Source organism: Podarcis cretensis (assembly GCF_951804945.1).
Source record: "Podarcis cretensis genome assembly, chromosome: 3".
NCBI lineage: Eukaryota > Metazoa > Chordata > Lepidosauria > Squamata > Lacertidae > Podarcis > Podarcis cretensis.
Window position 1 is genome coordinate 120,210,158 of NC_137172.1, and position 20,093 is coordinate 120,230,250.

At 47.2% G+C, this 20,093-nt stretch overlaps 1 protein-coding gene across 1 annotated transcript in view; it reads right to left on the reverse strand.

Moving 5' to 3' along the window:
* The window catches only part of SLC1A4 (solute carrier family 1 member 4), a 30,201-nt gene extending 14,177 nt beyond the window's left edge, over positions 1 to 16,024 (reverse strand). The window contains exons 1-4 of the mRNA XM_079969897.1: positions 15,433 to 16,024; positions 8,523 to 8,565; positions 2,958 to 3,020; positions 2,249 to 2,317 (exon numbers count right to left, since the gene is read on the reverse strand). Coding sequence (XP_079826023.1) covers positions 2,249 to 2,317; positions 2,958 to 3,020; positions 8,523 to 8,565; positions 15,433 to 15,968 — 711 coding nt within the window. The 5' untranslated portion in view covers positions 15,969 to 16,024. The remainder of the gene's footprint in view (positions 1 to 2,248; positions 2,318 to 2,957; positions 3,021 to 8,522; positions 8,566 to 15,432) is intronic.
* Between the last annotated feature and the right edge of the window lie 4,069 nt (positions 16,025 to 20,093).

The following is a 20,093-nucleotide window of genomic DNA, read 5'->3' on the forward strand; positions in this document are numbered from 1 at the left end:
TAGAATATTTCCCCATTACAAACCATTTCAGGCTAATGCTGGATTGCACCTATTAGAATCCTAAGCATACCTCTTCAGGAACTTATTTTTGAATAGACATTGACCATATTATTATTATTATTAACTGAATTTATATACCACCCTATCTATACCTGGAGGTCTCAGTTCACATAACAAGTGCTGATGTGGCACCATGCTAGAACCTATGGAAACACACACACACATCCAGAACTATCCATGGGGCAATAACCTGCCAAATCAGAGATAATATTTTGTTCATATCTTAGAGATGCTCTGATTGTCAAAAACAAAAATCAAACTATTTAAAATAAGAAACAAAATGAAACATTCAAGAACTACAAAGGAAAACTGTTCAAAGTCAGCAACAGCTAGCCAGATTTCAGGGACAGCCTAAGGCGTATCATGCTGTGTTTCCAATGTACACAGGGCTCCATTATACCAGAGCACCAGGAGATCAAACCATGAGAAAAGGATTCCACATTATTAAGCGTCCAAAAGCCACATTAAAATCTTACAAGAGAAAACAAAAAGAGGTAAATGGTTTCAGTGTGTGTGTCTTTCAAATATAATATAAACCCAGTACAGTACATATCGGCTCTTGCCCTTTGTAGCTTAAGAGTTTTCACATATGCCATCTGAATTGGAATGTAAACATTCCTTTTACAGTGGTACCTCGGTGTACGAACTTAATCCGTTCCAGAAGTCCGTTCTTAAACCGAAACCATTCTTAAACCGAGGCGCGCTTTCCCTAATGAGGCCTCCCGCCACCGGTGCCCTTCCACCGTTCGGCTTCCGTTCGTAGACCGAGTTAAAGTTCGCTAACTGGGACACTACTTCTGGTTTTGCAGAGTTCTTAAATGAAATAGTTTGTAAACAGGGCTGTTCTTAAACCGAGGTACCACTGTACTCTGATTGTATTTGGACATCATACTAAGACACATCAAGTCCCAAGCTGGCCCATCTGAGGCAGCCTCAGCATGGATACTGAAGTCCCCTAAAACTACCGTGAAAGGATTCTCCAAACCACATCCAAGACTTCCACCAGCAGCTTAGTTTGGGAGTTTGTTGCGCATTGGGATGAATGGTACACTAACAACATCCCTGTTCTGTCTCATTGGCCGAACAACACAAAAAAGGCATCACACCCAGACACAGTGCAGATAGGTCTCCAGGGAAAGGATATGGAATGTTTATGGATGAGTGACGTAAACTGGGCTGGTGCTGTGATGGAAGACCAGCTGTATCAAGCACCTGAGAATGGGGCCACCCAGTCAATTCACCCAACTGGGGCCACCCAGTTATGCATGCCAAGTCAGCGCTCTCATCTGCAAACAAATAATGGATAACAGATGTTTTGTTCTCAAAAGACCTGGAATTTAGCAGCAACACCACCAGACCAAGGGGGCTTAGCAGACTGGCACCCCCACATTATGAGACACAAAACAGAGAGGGCAATGGCTTTGATGTAACTGGCCAATATGGCACAACCTTAGCAACTGAACTTTTAACAAATGTGTTTTATATAGTTTTAGACTCTAAATATGAAGCATCATGTCGTTTTATGACTTCCTAGAAGATCTGGGACTCCAGCAGACTGGTTGCTGCTCCACAATCAGCAAACCCTAGTAATGGGCGAAAATGTGCCTTTTTCCCCTTTAAGTGAAACAAACGAAGAAACAGGCTGATTTGCCTATCCCTCAAACCTATCCATTCTTAAGGAAATCAGCCCTGAGTGCTCACTGGAAGGACAGATCCTGAAGCTGAGGCTCCAATACCTTGGCCACCTCATGAGAAGAGAAGACTCCCTGGAAAAGACCCTGATTTTGGGAAAGATTGAGGGCACAAGGAGAAGGGGACGACAGAGGACGAGATGGTTGGACAGTGTTCTCAAAGCTACGAGCATGAGTTTGACCAAACTGCAGGAGGCAGTGGAAGACAGGAGTGCCTGGCGTGCTCTGGTCCAGGGGGGGTCATGAAGAGTCGGACACGACTAAACAACAACATCAACTCTAGGGCTGCAAGAATGGCCTCAGGTCACTGCACAGAGGTTGCCCTTGTGTTTGACAAAGGATTAAAAGACAACGTTCTCTGAGAGTGCTTAATTTTTTTTAAAATCACACACATTTTGAAGCCAAAAGTCCAACTCTAAAGGAAGCATTTACATTCACATGTTAAGATCTATGCGAAACCTTAAAACGTGAGAGGTGAAAACAAAACGATTGCTTACCTTTTCAATCGAAGCATTTCCAACAACTGAAGTTCCATTTATCACTACTGCGTTATAATCAGTAATATACTGTTAACAAAAAGAAACCAATATTTTGATTAAATATTCTATGTATCATTACAGAGGTATACAAGTTCATTGTTATACAGCAGCCTTTCCCAGCTTTTCTGCCTTTCCAATGCTTTGGTCTACAACTCCCACCACCATGGTCCATAATCAGGGACAGTGCGAACTAAACTCTAAAACATCTGGAGGGCAGTTGTTTGGGGAAAACCGCTACACAGCTTGTGAATTCACACCCAGAGCTTCATACATATAATAAGGGAAACCACCACACACATTGGTACAAATAAAATTAACACATTTGTCAAAATAGTTTTCTTTTACCATTTCAAGCCTTCACTGGTACTTCTGAACAGTCCCTGACCTTCAATCTTACATACACTGGACCTAGCAACAAATCCCATTGAATTCAGTGTTATTTACTTTTGTAAGCATGCCTAGGATTTATATAAATAGTAAATAATAATAATAATAATAATAATAATAATAATAATAATAATAATAATTAATTAATACCCCACCCATCTGGCTGGGTTGCCCCAGCCACTCTTATGTTATTATGTATTTTATAAAGACTTTAGGAAGATTTAATTCTAATCTCAATCTCATATGAAGAGGGTGAAATTAACACAAAACCATTGCTTACCTTTTCAATGGTAACGTTTCCGATAGTTGCGTTTCTTACTATGGCTTTATAATCGGTGGCATACTGTAAATGCAAAAGGATAAACTGAGTCCTACACTGGTAGACAGATATACCGGCTCACTGTTAAGACAGCTTGTAAATATCTCAGATCTTTTAAATGTAATTTTGGAAACTGCTACTTGCATTGATGAGGCTCTATTGATTATTAAGAGGTCAGTTTTGCTCTCTTAATATCTTTGTGTTGTGTTCTGATGTGCGCTTTGTAAGACCCTTTGTGAAAAATGTTTCTTAAAGAGCAGGTGAAACATCTTTTAAATTCAACAAATAAATAACATTGCTTTCGATATGTAGTCCCCTATATCCAGCTTTTCCTGTGATTCAATGGTAGGTTACGGCTGCCATATGCCCGGGATTTCCCAGACATTTCCGGGCTTTGATGGATTTCCTTAAAAATAGCCCAAAAAGCTCAATTAATTTTTGGGGAGATTTGGAAAGGGGAGAGGGCTGAACAACTTTTGTGTCCGGATTTTCATTTTTTGAAATATGGCAACCCTATTATGTGCTCTGGGACGCAGGTGGCGCTGTGGGTTAAAGCCTCAGCGCCTAGGACTTGCTGATCGAAAGGTCGGTGGTTCGAATCCCTGCGGCGGGGTGCGCTCCCGCTGCTCGGTCCCAGCGCCTGCCAACCTAGCAGTTCGAAAGCACCTCCAGGTGCAAGTAGATAAATAGGGACCGCTTACCAGCGGGAAGGTAAACGGCGTTTCCGTGTGCGGCTCTGGCTCGCCAGAGCAGCGATGTCACGCTGGCCACGTGACCCGGAAGTGTCTCCGGACAGCGCTGGCCCCTGGCCTCTTAAGTGAGATGGGCGCACAACCCCAGAGTCTGTCAAGACTGGCCCGTACGGGCAGGGGTACCTTTACCTTTACCTTTATTATGTGCTCTATTTTCAGTTGGGATGTTTTCCTGCCCTGCCCTTGGCTGTACCTGGATATTATTTGTCTCATTTGACAGAGACACACTGGTGGCGCATGTACAATGTCTGAGGAAGCAGTACATTCAGCTTGTGTCTGGGCTCACTGTCTTCTGCTTTTTGAAGTAGTTGTGGATATTTCTTTGTAAACCACTGTGAGGTTCTTTCTTTATTTTTACACTCAAGCAGTATGTGTGTGTGTGTTATGAAATAAATAATATCCATAGATAAACAAATAAAAACAGCTCTGCTTCTTTGCTTTCATTCCATGGCAACCTTATAGAGAAAGCCCTTATACTTTTCTTTCAACCTTCAACCAATCAAAGCTTCTGTTTCCCAATACATTATTTTAAAGCTAAAGGGACCCCTGACCATTAGGTCCAGTTGCGGACGACTCTGGGTTGTGGCGCTCATCTCGCTTTACTGGCCGAGGGAGCCGGTGTACAGCTTCCGGGTCATGTGGCCAGCATGACTAAGCCGCTTCTGGCGAACCAGAGCAGTGCACGGAAACGCCACTTACCTTCCCGCTGGAGTGGTACCTATTTATCTACTTGCACTTTGACGTGGTTTCCCAATAAAGATGCTAGTTATTTCTGGAGCACCTGGTTGGCACTTTTGATTTCTAATCTTGGCCACTGCCCACGTCTGCCCCTCAAAAAGCAGGGTCAGGTCCAACAGCACCCCCAACCTCCTCACCTAATTGCAAAAAGGCACCACGATTCTTTTGTTTACATTGCCAGAGCAGTATCATTAGATCAGAACAAGCAGCATTCATCTGAGCTGTGAGTTGCCTGCTGGCCAGGGAAAGTGAAGAGTGGCCTCAGAGGTCACTCTAAATCTCTTGTTGACTATCTGGGTGTGCATGTGTCTGTGTACGTTAAAAGAAATAAATAGATTTATGATTTTGGAGGCAGAGAAAGCACACATACCCCTTGCCTCCCTACCCCACATTTATCCATGAACGAAAGCCATGCTGTTTCATTAACTGACAGAAAGGACTGCAGTTTATCGAGCTAGTATTTGCTGACAAAAATGTAAAAAAGTGATAGGCAGAATGTTAAATGCATGTATGCTAAACCAAGCAGAGAAGCATGAATTACACAGGAAGAGTTTGAAAAAACTCCCAGTACTTGCCAGCATGAAATGCCCAAAATAAAAAAGTGAGCCACATGCAAACTAGCACCTTTTTCTGCTAATGGAGCAAGGGTTCTGAAACTACATAAAACTTGGTTACTCAAACTGCAGCCAAGTAACCCCTTTTGCATGTCTAAGGAATGTGGGAGAGCTATAAAAATACAAGGTATTGATTGGGAGTTTAGGATGAGGAATGACAAGGCTATGCATAGAACATAATTAAAGCTGGAGTAGTACTATAGAAATTGGAGGCCAGGAAATTGAACTGTTGAAGCAGTGGGACCACAAGGAAAATAGTTGGCATCTGCATCGGTAGAATTATGAACTAATCAATCAGATTGTCAACCCAATATTTTGTATATGAACTGACAACAATAGGGTTTTTTTTCAACCATAGCTTCAAGGCAATGAGAACTTACTTGCACTTTACAATTCTAGTCTAGGCATTTTAAAGTTGTGAACTGGCTTTTAAAAATGCAACTTCCATGTTATGAGTGGTGCTGTTTTATTGCTTTTAGGGTATTGTATTTTTGGTATGTTCTTCACTGAATATCACTCTGGAATCTACACAGATGGGCAGTTTTGAAAAGAACCATCTTTTGCTATACCTGTCATGACAGTGTTTATAATTCAGAGATTAGTGTTAAGTATTAAGAAGCTGATAATGTGAAGATTTGCCCTAAGGTCACTTGTTTCAGACAGTTCCAAAGCATAGAAGTTGCTGCACATGTTTGTTTTAGAGTCTCTGAATAATAAAGTTGTTTCAAGCCGTTACTCATTCCTCTAGTTTGTATGTTGATCCAGAATAATTACATGACATCTGAAATGCAGAATGAGGAGCAAACTAAATCAGCTGAAAGCAGTTTTCTGGATGTACAGCTAGAAACAAATGATAAGAAATTGTGAGAGCCACACCCAGTGAAAGCAACAATATCTGTAAGTGCTGCTAAATTGGAGGAATTATTATAAACAGGAATGAATATGTTTCAAGTATCACCAAGCCTGCAGTCGTGAGGGGATATTTCAGATAACTGGAAAAGGTTTAGGCAAAGGTTTGAATTCTACCTGGTAGCAATGGGAGAAGAGAAAGCTGATAGGATCAAATAATCAACTTTTCTACATGTTGTGTAAGGTTGCCATATATCCTCTTTTTCCAGGACTCGTGCTCTTTTTCAAGATTAAAATTTCTGTCTGGGCAGATTTTTAAAATTTGGCAAAATATCCAGGTTTTTTTGTTTACAGTAGCCCAAGAAAAAAATTCTAGTGCTTTAGATTCAGATCTAAGGCACCCAGCTGAGCTAGTCTGCAGCAGAGAATCACAACAGAGCAGCATCTTAAACTAACTACGTACTGTATAAATCCCTTCTCTTGTGGCTGAACTAAAAGGATATTGGCTCAGCTACAAGATCTTGGGGAAGGAGTCTGGGAGGGCAAAAGTTAACCTCCTCCTGCCCTTAGGGAGAGCACATATGTACATGTTGAACAGTTTACTAAATTGTTCTGTGCACACTTATGTTCACAAAGATGTGAACATGAGCCCCAATACTTTCATGAGGCAAGTGAGGGAGCAATACAGTGCTACCTCGGGATACGAACAGGATCCGTTCCGGAGCCCCATTAGCATCCCAAACGGAACGTAAGACGCCACGGCACATTTGCGCATGGGTGAGTCACGTTCCGCTGCTTCCGCCCATGCGTGTGACGTCTGCGCATGCACGAGCTGCGAAACCCGGAAGTAACGCGCTTCATTACTTCCAGGTTGCCGCGGAGCGCAACTCGAACGCGCTCAACCCAAAGCACATTCAACTCGAGGTATGACTATATCTATTCTTATTATTTTGTTGTTGAAAAGTTAAGAACATTGCTACTAGCGATATATATCACAGCTTCTACAGCCTACATTTAGTAGGAGTATTTAAAATTAGAGTTGTCAAAGTGATCTGTAGTTAAAAGTAGAAGTCGGAGAATGTGTCCTCTTTTTTGCTCTTCAAAATATGGCAACCCTAGTGGAAGAGCAGATACTGAACATGTATGCTAACTTTGTGTTTGCTCAGGGTGAGAATATGAAACTAAAATAAATAACTGATAAATTTGAAGAATATAGTATGCCTAAAAAGAATGATGTTTCTGAAAGAAATATGCATGCAAAAAGCAAACTATTGATGAGTATGTTACAGAACTAAGGAGGCTGTGTAAGAACTGTAGTTTTGGTGACTTGAAAGACTTTCTGATAAGTGGTGGAAACTGAATTATTTGTGGAATCAGAGGTAATGTTCTCAGACAGCAGCTGCTGCATGAGGGAGATCTGTCAGGTATATGTGAGATCAGCGGCGTAGCGTGGGTTGTCAGCACCCGGGGCAAGGCAAGTAATTTGCGCCCCCAACCCCTAACCTGCCGCCGCTGCCAGTTTCTTCTTGCTGCTGCCTGGGCTGGGGTATTTACGGTAAGGTAGCCACGGCGGCGGCGGCGGGTCCGTGTCAGGTGATCTGAGGCGAGTTGCCGCTGGCGCTGCCGCCCAAACGACGCCGCTTGCCCGGAGGAGGAGGGCAGAGAGGCGAGGAAAATGCAACATGGCCCAGCTGCAGCAGCAGCAGCGGCGGCGGGGCTGTGAGGAGGGGCTGCCTGGTGCACCCTCCGCGGCCCTGAGAGCCGCTGCCTGCCGGACGCCTTCAGCCCGGACGCGCGCACACCTCGTCGGTTCCGCGAGACATGGGGCTCTGCTACAGCCTGCGCCCGAGGCTCTTCGGCGACTCCGGAGGCGGCGAGCGCCCCCCCCCCCGATGTTGCGCCCGGTGCGGCCGGCCCCCCCTGCACCCCCCACGCTACGCCACTGTGTGAGATAACATTCCAGTTCAAGAAAAGGGAGAAAAATAATTCTGAAATAGCCAGATTCTGCCAGCGCCACAGAAATACATCATGGTAATGTCAGAATGTCCATTGTAGTAATGCTAGTGGGTAGCTTCTCATCAAGAGGTTATGCACTAGATAAAAAGGAAGAATTCAGTGCTGAAATTCTTCCATTAGTCTGTCTTCATCACGTTGAAATTGCTAGATATCCAAATTCATTGTGCCCTCCACAACATTTGTGCAAACAGTCCTCTTTTAAATCTGAGTCTACATATTTCCGCAACCCCTCATTCATCTTGATAAGTGAACTATTATACTTAGTTGAACCACACTATGGGCTAAATTCAGTGACTATTTAAACTGGTACATAAACAGTAACAAGTAAATGATCAGTTGCTTTGATAATAATAATAATAATAATAATAATAATAATAATAATTTGTTTTCTTAATCACCCAGGGTAAAGAATTGTAGGTACTATTATGTCTCAGTGAAAGTATATCAAAGACATGATCCCCTTAGGAATTGAGTTGGGTTTCTGTTTTCCATTTCTTGGTCACATGCTTCAGAAATCTCAATCCAAAGAAAGAAAGGAAAAGGCATTTGAAACTTACCGATCGAAAGGCTGCTGCAACAAGATTTGCTGGAAACAAGTTTCTGGGTGGGCGGGAACCAAAAAAAAAAAAAAAAAAAGGAAAAAGAGAAGAAAAACAAAGATTAGCATTTAATGACAGCTTATCAACTTAATTATTTCTTTTCACATTAGTACAACATTATGCCTATATAGTAGGATTAGGGCATTAATTCAGTATTAACAATGTTGTACAATGCCATATACTCACTTCTTGCCTCAATCTTATTAGGCCTCAGCAGACACACTTGCCATTGCAGAATATAGGAATGAACTAGTTGAATCAATAATTATTTTCTCAAAACTGTCATGTGACATTTCCCTACCATATGGAACATCCAACTTTTTAAAAAGAGCCATCATCAAACTGGCATCCTGGGATCCCACAGATGTCGTTAGGTTAATCCCTTGGCCGATCCACTGAGTCCAGAATTTTCTTAATGCTTCTCCAAATAATGTCCTGCCTCAATCTGCTTGTCGCCGCCACACCCGCCCTGCAGGGAAGGAGACTCTGCTCCAACTCAGCATGGCAACAAGGCTCTACCTGTTGGCCAGCAAAAAAGCAGCCACATCAATGCAGGTTTCCACTTCCTTCCCTCTTCCTTTCCCCTTCTGTGTCTTATCTATTAGATCAGGCTTCCTCAACCTCAGCCCTCCAGAGGTTTAGAGACTACAGTTCCCATCATCCCTGACCACTGGTCCTGCTAGCTAGGGATCATGGGAGTTGTAGGCCAAAAACATATGGAGGGCCGAGGTTGAGGAAGCCTGGAGTAGATGGTCAGCCTGTCTTAGAAAAGGTTAGGCGTTTTGTGTCATTATTACTACAACTACTGCTACATTTAACTTTGCTGTGTAATTCCAAGATAGCATGTGAGATGAGATCTGGTAATCTAGAACCCACCAGCCCAATTCTGCATGTACAGATGTACACACATCTTCCACAACAACCCATACAACTCAGGTCACACTTCACAAGGGAGAGCGGGTATATCCCAGAAGAGGCACACACGGAGCAAACAGCTTCAGTTGACAACAACAACAACAACAACAACAACAACAACAACAACAACAACAACATAATAGATCTGAGACTGGAGTCTATATACTGTACAGCAGTGGAAAGAAAAACAATAAGCTTGCAGGACTTATTATATGAAGATAAAGTGAACCAGTGAGATTGGTATGACAAAGGGAAGAGCCATTATCTACACCACAGATAAGCTGCCTGGTCTCAACTCACACTGAGTGAGCTTTACTCCTCAAGTTCTTTACTCAACTCACACTGAGTGAGCTTTCCCACAGCCATGAGCAGCCATGCACACAACCCCTCAGAAAACTGCTTCTGCCAGCGTCTGAGTTTTCCTGTTGTTGCTTTTCTACCACTACTCCACTAGAAATGAAGGGAAATAATTCAGAGGGTTTGAAGTATTGTTCTATTTCAAACTTTACAAAATGTATCAGACTGTATTTTTCAGATGTATTCCAAACAAGTTTCTTTAAACTAATCCCAAACTTCTTTGGCTGCATAAAACGTTGGCACTGTGTACATTCACTGCTGCCACCCATCTTTGCAGCCTAACTAGACACACACAGGAAGCTAATTTGTGCTGCTCATAGTTGATTTAAAAGAAGAAAAGAAATGTATCAGTTACTTTTCTATGCTCAAAGCAACATACTTTCATGTGAACTTGCCTGGGTTTTCAGATCTTTGCGGAAGGCCCCTCTCATGGTCCCATCACCTCCCAGGCATGCTTGGTGGGGGAAATGAGAGGGCCTTCCTAGTGGCTTCTCCCAGACCTTTGAACTCCATCCCTGAAAAAGCTAGGCTGACTCCCTTCATGTTGTCTTTCTGCCAGCAGGTGAAGACTGCTTTTCGGAACTGGCTGCTTTGAATGAAATGGCACTGTGCTGTTTTTATTGCAACTATTGGTATGGTTTTGCTAGATTTTATATATGTATATAGTTTTAAATTCTATCAATGTTTAATCCTTTTTCAATGATTTCTTTTTGTATGTTTTTAACAGTTCTTATTTTTATCTGTAAGCTGCCTTGAATCCCATCGGGGGAAAGGCAGGGTAAAAATCATGGGTAGGCAAACTAAGGCCTGGGGGCCGGATCTGGCCCAATCGCCTTCTAAATCCGGCCTCAGGATGGTCCGGGAATGTTAAGTAAAAAAAAAAAAAAAAAAAGGAAACACCTTCTACTTTGATGGACAACACGGGCTGGGGTGTAGGGTGCTAAATGACAGATTGGAGACACTGCTAAAAGTCCATTTGAACTGATTTTACCTGACTGCACAGGCAAAAATGCAACCTTCTACATCAGAGTTTTCCAACCTTTCCATGTTGGTGACACACGTTTTAGGCATGTGTCATTTAGCAACACAGTAATTCAGTTTTACTAGCAAACCGGAGGTTAAACTAACCCCTTTCCAGCCCCAGGAGGATCACTGCACACTGCAGCCGACACACTAACATGTCACGAGACACAGTTTGAAAAGCTTTGCTCCACATGTTTATTCAGACATAGGCGCTACTGCATTCAGTAGGGTTTTTACTCCCTAGCAAGTGCAAAATCAATGTCTGATATGATTATCTCACTATAAATCAATGTGCCCCAGTTAACAGTTAAGCATCAAAAGCTGTTGGGCAGGAACTAGGTAACATAGGAGATGCATGAGTGCTGCTGAAAACAATGGCCCGTCACCAACTCTTCTCTCTCACAATAGCATATAATAAACAAAAATGTGTGAAGAAATGACAGTTTTTCTGCCCCCACAGGCAGCAGCCAATGAAGCAGAGCAGGTAGATTCTGAGTGCGATGACAACACATTCTGAAACAAGTTTTCACAGAAACAGTTAATCTGAGGCTAAGCAAACAAACAAAAAGGAAAATAGCCCCCAAAGCATTCAACTAATGCCTCAATTTTATCACAGAACAAATTGCGAGCACAAGTAACCACGTTATTTGGAGAAATGGGTAGAGTTCAGAATTTTACACATACAAAATGCTGTTCTCAAATAGGAATTTGTGGCTAATATACCTTGACACTTCAAAGAGACAGAGAGAAATGGGTTGTTGAGGCAGGCTATCAAGCCTAGGTAAAGGTAAAGGTACCCCTGCCCGTACGGGCCAGTCTTGACAGACTCTGGGGTTGTGCGCCCATCTCACTTAAGAGGCCAGGGGCCAGCGCTGTCCGGAGACACTTCCGGGTCACGTGGCCAGCGTGACATTGCTGCTCTGGCTGCTAGAGCCAGAGCCGCACACGGAAACGCCGTTTACCTTCCCTCTGGTAAGCGGTCCCTATTTATCTACTTGCACCCGGAGGTGCTTTCGAACTGCTAGGTTGGCAGGCGCTGGGACCGAGCAGCGGGAGCGCACCCCGCCGCAGGGATTCGAACCGCCGACCTTTCGATCAGCAAGCCCTAGGCGCTGAGGCTTTAACCCACAGCGCCACCTGCGTCCTAGGGAATCAAGCCTAGGGAATGTTAAATTAAGAAATATGAAGCAAGAGGTAGCCTTTCAGGCAACCTGACCCTAAACACTCTAGGGCTTTATAGGTTAAATCTGGCAGTTAAAATCAGGCCCAGAAACTGACTGGTAGCCAAGGCAGCTGTTAAAGTTCAGGCTTAGTATGGTCAAACCACCCAGTCAGTAATCTTGCTGCTCTAGGTTGAGCCAACTTTTGCTTCTGATCCATTTTCAAAGGCAGCCCCAAGTACAACACATTACAAAAGTCTACGCACACTTCCACCTGACCTGTTCGTTGATCATTCTCATCCAAATTTATTTGCAGGGACATAAGAATAGACATTTGTTCTGATTTATTGGAGGGGAGAGTTAGATGATGTTAAATAAATGGAAGGGTTATCTCCCGCTTCCCCCAACTTTCCTTATCTCAAAAAGTCTGATATTTTGCACAACTCTAATTGTGCAACCTGAATTTGCTGGTATATAACTGGATCCCCAAATCGGTGCTGGATTACCAAATAAGCAGAGTAGGCACTGGCCTGTGGGCCCCACGCTGTTTAGTACCCCTGTGACAGCGGATCACAACGATATTCATTTTATCTTGAAAGAAAATTACAATCAAGCTTTCTTAGTTCAATGTTATCCCACTAGAGAGTGCACATGAAGGGGGCCCTGAGATTTCAACTGCCATGGGGCCTCCAGGGGGTTTAATCCAGCACTGTCCCAAATAAAATAGCAATAGTCTGTTAGCAACCTAAGTGGGAGGTTAGGTTAGGTTAACTGTGACTACACTATCTTAAGCCAGATATGGTCGCAGCTGGCGCCCAACTGAAGCTGATAAAATATGCTTTGAGTGCTTAAGGACAATGCGGGATCCCCAGACTGCCGACCTGATCTTTTAGGGGGAGAGTGCAACCGCTTCCAGAACAGTATGAGTATCACTCACCCAGAAGGCCAACCACCCACCAATAGTAGAGCTGTCTTGTCAGGACTGAGACTGAAATCTTAACCTGCTACCTGGGACAAGATGCACTGTTGCTCATCCCCTTGGATCCTACACAGATCAATTATTTCCAGGGGTGCCATCTGTGGGCAGGGGTGCCATCCCCTCATATTTTCAAGGATGGTCCCACCCCAAATTCCGTGGCGATCCTCAAAAGGTCCCTTTCACAAAAGGTAACCTGCGGAGGTGGCCTCAGCCCTGCGGTGGCAAACGATAGGTCAGATAGCTGATGGGTTGGCTGTATTGGCCTGGCCAGGTTGGGGGGCGGCACATGTGTGATGTCATGAGCATACAATGCCCCCCCCAATGCTGAGGGCAAATTGACGCACCTGCCGTATGTTGTTTAATATCTGAGAGAAGTCAACAAGAGATTTGAGTCAAGGTGTCACCAATACATGAACAAACCCCAGCTGTGTCTCTTTTCCATCAGATGCAAGCAAGTCTGTGAATGGTTGGAATCAGGGCTTGGATATGGTTATGCATTGAATGAAGATGAATAAACTCTTTTGTCTGAATACATTTTATTAGATTTCATAAAAAGAGATACAAAAGTTATTAACATTTTTTTTGTCCAGACTAAAACATTAATCTAGATAAAATAAAAATATAGATCCAGAGGAATAGAAAGAAAAAAGAAGGGGAGGGGAGAGAGAAAAAGAGAAAAAGAGAGAAAGTTGAATAAACTTCTGAGTAGACATGCTTTTAGGATTGTGCTGTGAGACCTTCATTCATTCCATTACCACACAATCTGTTTCATCCACGGCTGTGCACACATTACCAGCTTAAAACAAAGCTATGTCATTCTATTTCTCAGGTCACATTAAGCCGGTTTGGGAGGGAGGGATGCATCAAAATATAACTTTTCACAATAAATGACAGGATACCTGAAGGATATGCAAGACCTTCACGGTGTCTTACAAATGCCTTACTGCATTGTTACCCAGACTTCTATGAAATTCCCCCACCCTGCCCTGATTGCAAAAAGGTCCCACAACACCAGAGAAAGCTCTTTTTGATGATACTGAGAAAACTATGGGGGAGGATAAAAGTTTATTTGCTTCTGTCACTACCATGAGTAGGCCTGATAACAGGCTGTCACTTGGGTTCAACCCAATTCATCATGCATTTTGCTCAACTTTCTTTTCAGCCATCATTGACTAGCATCATAGCCCTCAGCTCAGGTACAAACCAAGCCTTTGATCTGCTCAGCGGAAGAGGATGCATAGGGTCTCTCCAATCCAGAGAGTAACTAGGGCTTCAAAAGCAGCATCTGCCACTCTATCTGGAAAAACTCTCCAAAGACTTCAGTGGACCATGTTAATAGATCTTCCACTTTTCCAGAGGGAACAGGTGCCAAAAGCTTAAACCTCCACAAGATACAATCCGACCACAACAAAGGAGATAAATTATGAGACACATAATGAGAATCACAAGTCAGAAGCATTAAAATAATACAGATAAGAAAGCACACAATGTTTCCAAAACCAAATGTTGGCCATTCAGATATAAACAATAACTTGACCAAGCCCTATCCTAGTCCCTGGTTATTATAGCTCTCTCTCTCTCTCTCTCTCTCTCTCTCTCTCTCTCTCTTCCAACCCAGGATATGCTTCATGAGTGGAAGCAGACTCTGATCCATTAACAGTTCATTCCACACAAAAATCTGTTAGCGTTCAACTTAAACTTTAATGTGTCATAAGACATTGTCATTTTTGCTTCAACAGAGAAATGCTGCCTCCGCTCTGGAGTTAGCATTAAAATGAATGCTTCTTTAGCAATACTCTTCTGTAAACCAACATGATTTTTTGCCAAAGTTTATTGGACTATGAAACGCTTGAAAGCACAAGGAGCTTAATCAGGCACCCCCAAACTCGGCCCTCCAGCTGTTTTGGGACTCCCACCATCCCTGACCACTAGTCCTGTTAGCTAGGGATGATGGGAGTTGCAGTCCCAAAACAGCTGGAGGGCCGAGTTTGGGGGTGCCTGGCTTAAGCCTGCTCAGTCCTGCCCATTTTGGCCTTTAGATTGTACTGACCATGCACTCGTGTGCAATAAAAAGCTGAAGTACAAGCACCTATGCACTGGCCACCTTTCTAGAACCAAATCTCTCAAATCCTTATTTAATTCTCTTAATCTCAATAACTGGCACTCATAGCAGCAGTGGCGTAGCGTGGGGGGTGCAGGGGGGGCCGGCCGCACCGGGCGCAACATCTGGGGGTTAGGGTTAGGGGGCGCAAATCCACGGGTTAGGGGGCGCAAATCCACGGGTTAGGGGGCGCAAATCCACGGGTTAGGGGGCGCAAATTACTTGCCTTGCCCCGGTGCTGACAACCCATGCTACGCCACTGACCAGGAGCCAGGAAGGCAACCCACGTGGCCTTCCTGAGTTTGCTCCTGTGCCTCCAGCTCAACTCCTTACCTTGCCAAGTCCAGGAAAGAGTCCACCGTGTCCTTGCCGGTGTGCGCGGTGTCCTCCAAGCCCAGGGAGTTTTTGTTGAGGTTGCCGGCGCCCACGCCGGGTTTGACGATGAAGGCCAGGGCGACGGCCAGGGCTGCGGCCAGCAGGGTGGTGATCAAGAAGTAGGCGACGGCGATGCCGCCCAGCTTGCCCAGCGCGCGGGTGTCGAGGCTGGCGGCGCCCGAGACCAGGCTGCACACCACCAGCGGCAGGATGATCATCTTCAGCATGCGGAGCAGCATCTCCCCCGGGAAGGCCAGGTGGGCGACGTGCGCCGGGCCGAGGTGCAGGCGCCGCCCCAGGCTGCCCAGGGCCACGCCGAGCAGCACCCCGGACACCGTCAGGATCACCAGGCAGTTCCTCCTCAGGAAGCCCCCCAAGCCGCGCAGCTGGAAGAGCTTCAGGCGGGGCCGACGCGCCGCTTCCTCCCCGGCCTCCAAGCCCGACCCCACCGTCGCCTCCAGGTAGCCATTCCGGCTCTCGTCGGGCTTCTCCATGCTGCCCGGAGCGCGGAGACGTCGGCGGGCGACCAGAGACGCTGCCCGGACCGCTGCTCGTCCTTCCCGGCCGGACCGGCAGCCAAGCGTCGCGCGCGCCCTCACTGCGCCTTTTACGCGCCGGCTGGAGCAGCTGTGAGGCGCAAGCAAGGCGGGCAGCGGCGCCCGGCTCCGCTCCTCGCCTCTAGGATGATGCAAGGCGAGGGCGGTCTGGGCTCAGCAGCTGCTCCCGCCGCCCCTTCCCACGCGGAAGCCTCCTCCTCCCCTCACACGCGCCCCCTCCCCTCTTCTTTGGTACGGCTCATGGCGCTGCAAGTGGAGGGGTCGAACCCCGGACTCCGAAAAAGAAGCAAGAAACCGGGGGGGGGGGGGTGGGGGGGAGTTGTCGAGAGGGTGGAGCCAACTAGGCTGGCAGGGGGCAGAGAAAGCCGGAGCGGCGACTGCGCTTGGAGCCCGCTTTCCCCCTCGGCTCCTCGTTTGCCTGTACGGGATCCCACCGGGGAGGCGGAGTGCCGAATGCCGTTACAGTTTTATTTTGGGCGCCTCCGGTCTCCCCCCGCTTTTCCCCATAAATGGTGACGGAGGCGACAGAAGGTAGAGGCGCGCGTCACCTTCTCTCCGAGGCGCGTGGAAGCGGAATGAAGCGGCTGGCGGAGAATGGCCGGGCGGGGCGGGGGGGGATAATGAGGCCGAACCACTTCTGGAGACGGGGGTGGGGGGCGTATTTGGATGGCCGCACGCTTTTAAAATAAGAAATTCCCAAATAATAATAATAATAAGGAGAAAATCTGGTCGCCTGACGGTCCTCTGTTTGCAGCGTGGCTTGAAAAAGCCGGAGAAAGGTCAAAGGATGGTCCTGTGGTCCAAGGCGAACTGTGCCAATATCGCGGTCCGCAATGGTGCGGCCCTTTGCGGGCCCTCGGCCTTCGACCGCTTCATTCGGCGGCGTGGGCCCAATCGCCGGTCATCCCGTGGAATCCCGTCCAATCCCAGAAGGGATTCCCTGAGAGCAGTGCGGGCCACCTTCGTGCGTCAGCTGCGGCGAGCGGCGGAGCGCGCTCCCAGGTTGGCACCTCTGGGATGGCCGCGGAGGCCGCCCCGGGGGCGCTGCCCCCGAACTGGGCGTCACGGGAAGCCCCGGGGAGGTTTCTGAGGAGCTTCTGGAAGCAGCCCCCCCTCTTCCCCGCCCGCAGCCCCCAAAGCAGACAAGCAATGGGAACTGGACCCACCTGCAGGGAGAGAGCCAGCAGGCGACCCGAGATGGCCGTGCCTTAGGTGGCCACGCACGACAGTGGCAAGAAGCGGCTATGGTTGTTTTTATTATTGGTTGTTAGCTGCCCTGAGCCCGGTTTTGGCTGGTGAGGGCAGGGTATAAATAAAAAATTATTATTATTATTGCCTCCGGAAGCAAAAAGTTCCTCTTAGCATTTTCATTTGGGTGAAGGAGCTGTGATTCCTGCAGTGGCGTAGCGTGGGTTGTCAGCACCCGGGGCAAGGCAAGTAATTTGCACCCCCTAACCCGTGGATTTGTGCCCCCTAACCCTACCTCTAACCCCCAGATGTTGCGCCCGGTGCGGCCGGCCCCCCCTGCAACCCCATGCTACGCCACTGGATTCCTGCACTGCAGGGAGTTGGGCTAGACGACCCTTGGGATCCCATCCAACTCTACAGTTATATGATTCTATGATGGGGAACGCGGGTGGCGCTGTGGGTTAAACCACTGAGCCTAGGACTTGCCGATCAGAAGGTCGGCGGTTCGAATCCCCGAGATGGGTCCCGTTGCTCGGTCCCTGCTCCTGCCAACCTAACAGTTTGAAAGCATGTCAAAGTGCAAGTAGATAAATAGATACCGCTCTGGCAGGAAGGTAAACGGCGTTTCCGTGCGCTGCTCTGGTTCGCCAGAAGCAGCTTAGTCATGCTGGCCACATGACCTGGAAGCTGTACGCCAGCTCCCTCGGCCAACAAACCAAGATGAGCACCGCAACCCCAGAGTCGGCCACGACTGGACCTAACGGTCAGGGATCCCCTTACCTTTACCTTTATGATGGGGAAGAGTCACTGCTCCATGATGAGAGCACCTGCCTTGAATGTGCAAGGTCCCAGTCTACACCCCCAGCTTCCCCTTCCTGAAGCTCTGGAGAGCCACTTCTAGGCAGTGTTTGGCAATACTTGGTTGGACCAAGTGCAAGGCAGCTTCCTGTGGTCCTATGGTTGGCCATCGCTTGGGCCCCAGTGTCCATAACTGCAAAAAGCAGCTGTCTCCACTCTACCCTTCGAGGTGGTGAGGAGAGGAAGATTGGGCCTGTTAAACCTGTATTTTAAATTGGTGTTTTTTGTTCCTATTATGCTTTTACTGTAATTTTACTGGTTTTAGCCACCCTGAGCCTGGCTCTGGCCGGGGAGGGTGGGGTATAAATATTTATTATTATTATTATTATTATTAAAGCCAAACCCTGATCACTGCACTGCCCAGAGAGAGGGCAGAGATGATGGTAGCTGCTCCCCACAGTCCACTGCTCCTTGGTCTCCAATTCAGACAAGCAAACGGGAGAGGCAGCTGCAAAGAACAGCCGCTGTCTCTGTTCTCTTCTCCCTCTGGGTGGTGAGGCAGAGGCAACTGGGCCTAGTGTACCCAGTGCCAATCGCTGCACCGCCACGAGATGCAAGGGACTGTGGCCGCTGCCTCCACTCTCTCCCAGAGTTGGAAAGTGGGACTAGACTCAGTGGCGTAGCGTGGGGGGTGCAGGGGGGGCCAGTCGCACTGGGCGCAATATTTGGGGGGGGGCGCACTCGCACTCGCAGCTCTCTGCCCCTACCTGGCTCACTCACTCTCTCTCACTGCAGTGCTGGCTGTGCGAATCTGATCCGAGCTGCCGGGTCGCCACCCACTGTGGAGGGGGAGGGTGCCAGGCGTGCGTTGCGGTGCGGAGCGGAGAGAGAGCGAGGGAGGGACTATCTGGGGGAGGGACAGTGCAGCGGCCGCCCAGCGCAGCACTGAGCGCGGGAGAGAACCACACCTGACCAGCCCAGGCAGCAGCAAGAAGAAGCTGGCAGCGGCAGGGGCTTAGGGGCGCAAATTACTTGCCTTGCCCCGGGTGCTGACAACCCACGCTACGCCGCTGACTAGACTGGTGCTCTCCAGGGCACTGGAGAGCATTCAGGCAGCTGGAGGCATTCCAGACTCCTGGTAGCACAGCAGGACCAGGACCAAGCATTAAACTGCCCAGAGAGCTTGCTTGAGGCGCAGGGCAGCAGTCTTGTTAGAATAAAGTTATAAACTCAAACGAAAAAGCACACACAGACACACACCCCGCAGCCAGCTTAGCCCTTCGAGGCTCAGAGCAAGTGTACCTGGCTGCCTGCACATGGGCCTCCACCTGAGCAAGTAGAAGGGCAGACCGGAAGCCGCCGCCTCTGCTTGGCCTCTCCCGCTGGGCACCCTGGCAGGGAGCCACTGAATGAGCAAAGCGGAAAGGCAGGGGGGCAGGGGGCTTCCAGATATGCTTATTACCATAAGCAGGTAATAAGATCCAACCCAGACCCTGCGATCGCCACCTGAGGCCCTTCTTTGTGTGCCTCCTCGACAAGAGGCCGGGAGGGTGGCAACATGAGAAGAGGCTTTTTCTGTGGAGTGGAATGCTATCCCCAGGGAAGCTTATCTGGCACCTTCATTATACATCTTTAGGCGCAGGGGGAAAACGCTCCTCTTCAACCAGGCCTTTGGCTGATTAACATCCTACCTCCTTTTAAATGTGTTTGTGGGAAGAGGGAGATAATTTCTTTCTGTTTTTGTCTTATCGTGTAACCTGTGTTCTCGTTTTCTAGTTTCACGTTGTGAACTGCCCTGTGATCTTCAGACTGAATACAAATTTAACAAATGATGATGATGATGATGATGATGATGATAATTCAGATATCATAAATGGTTCATTGGCAACAGGGGTGGGTTGTGGGTTTTTTGCTAATTTATTGGATTTCCCCCAGAATATGAAATTCCAGATTACGTGGGGTGAGGGCAAATACAGGCTGGCATTTTGATGCCAATCATGTAGACCCTCTGGAAAACTTGCTTGCGTGAGAACCCCCCATTCCACAATAAGCATCTACCTGGAAGCAGATGCTTAT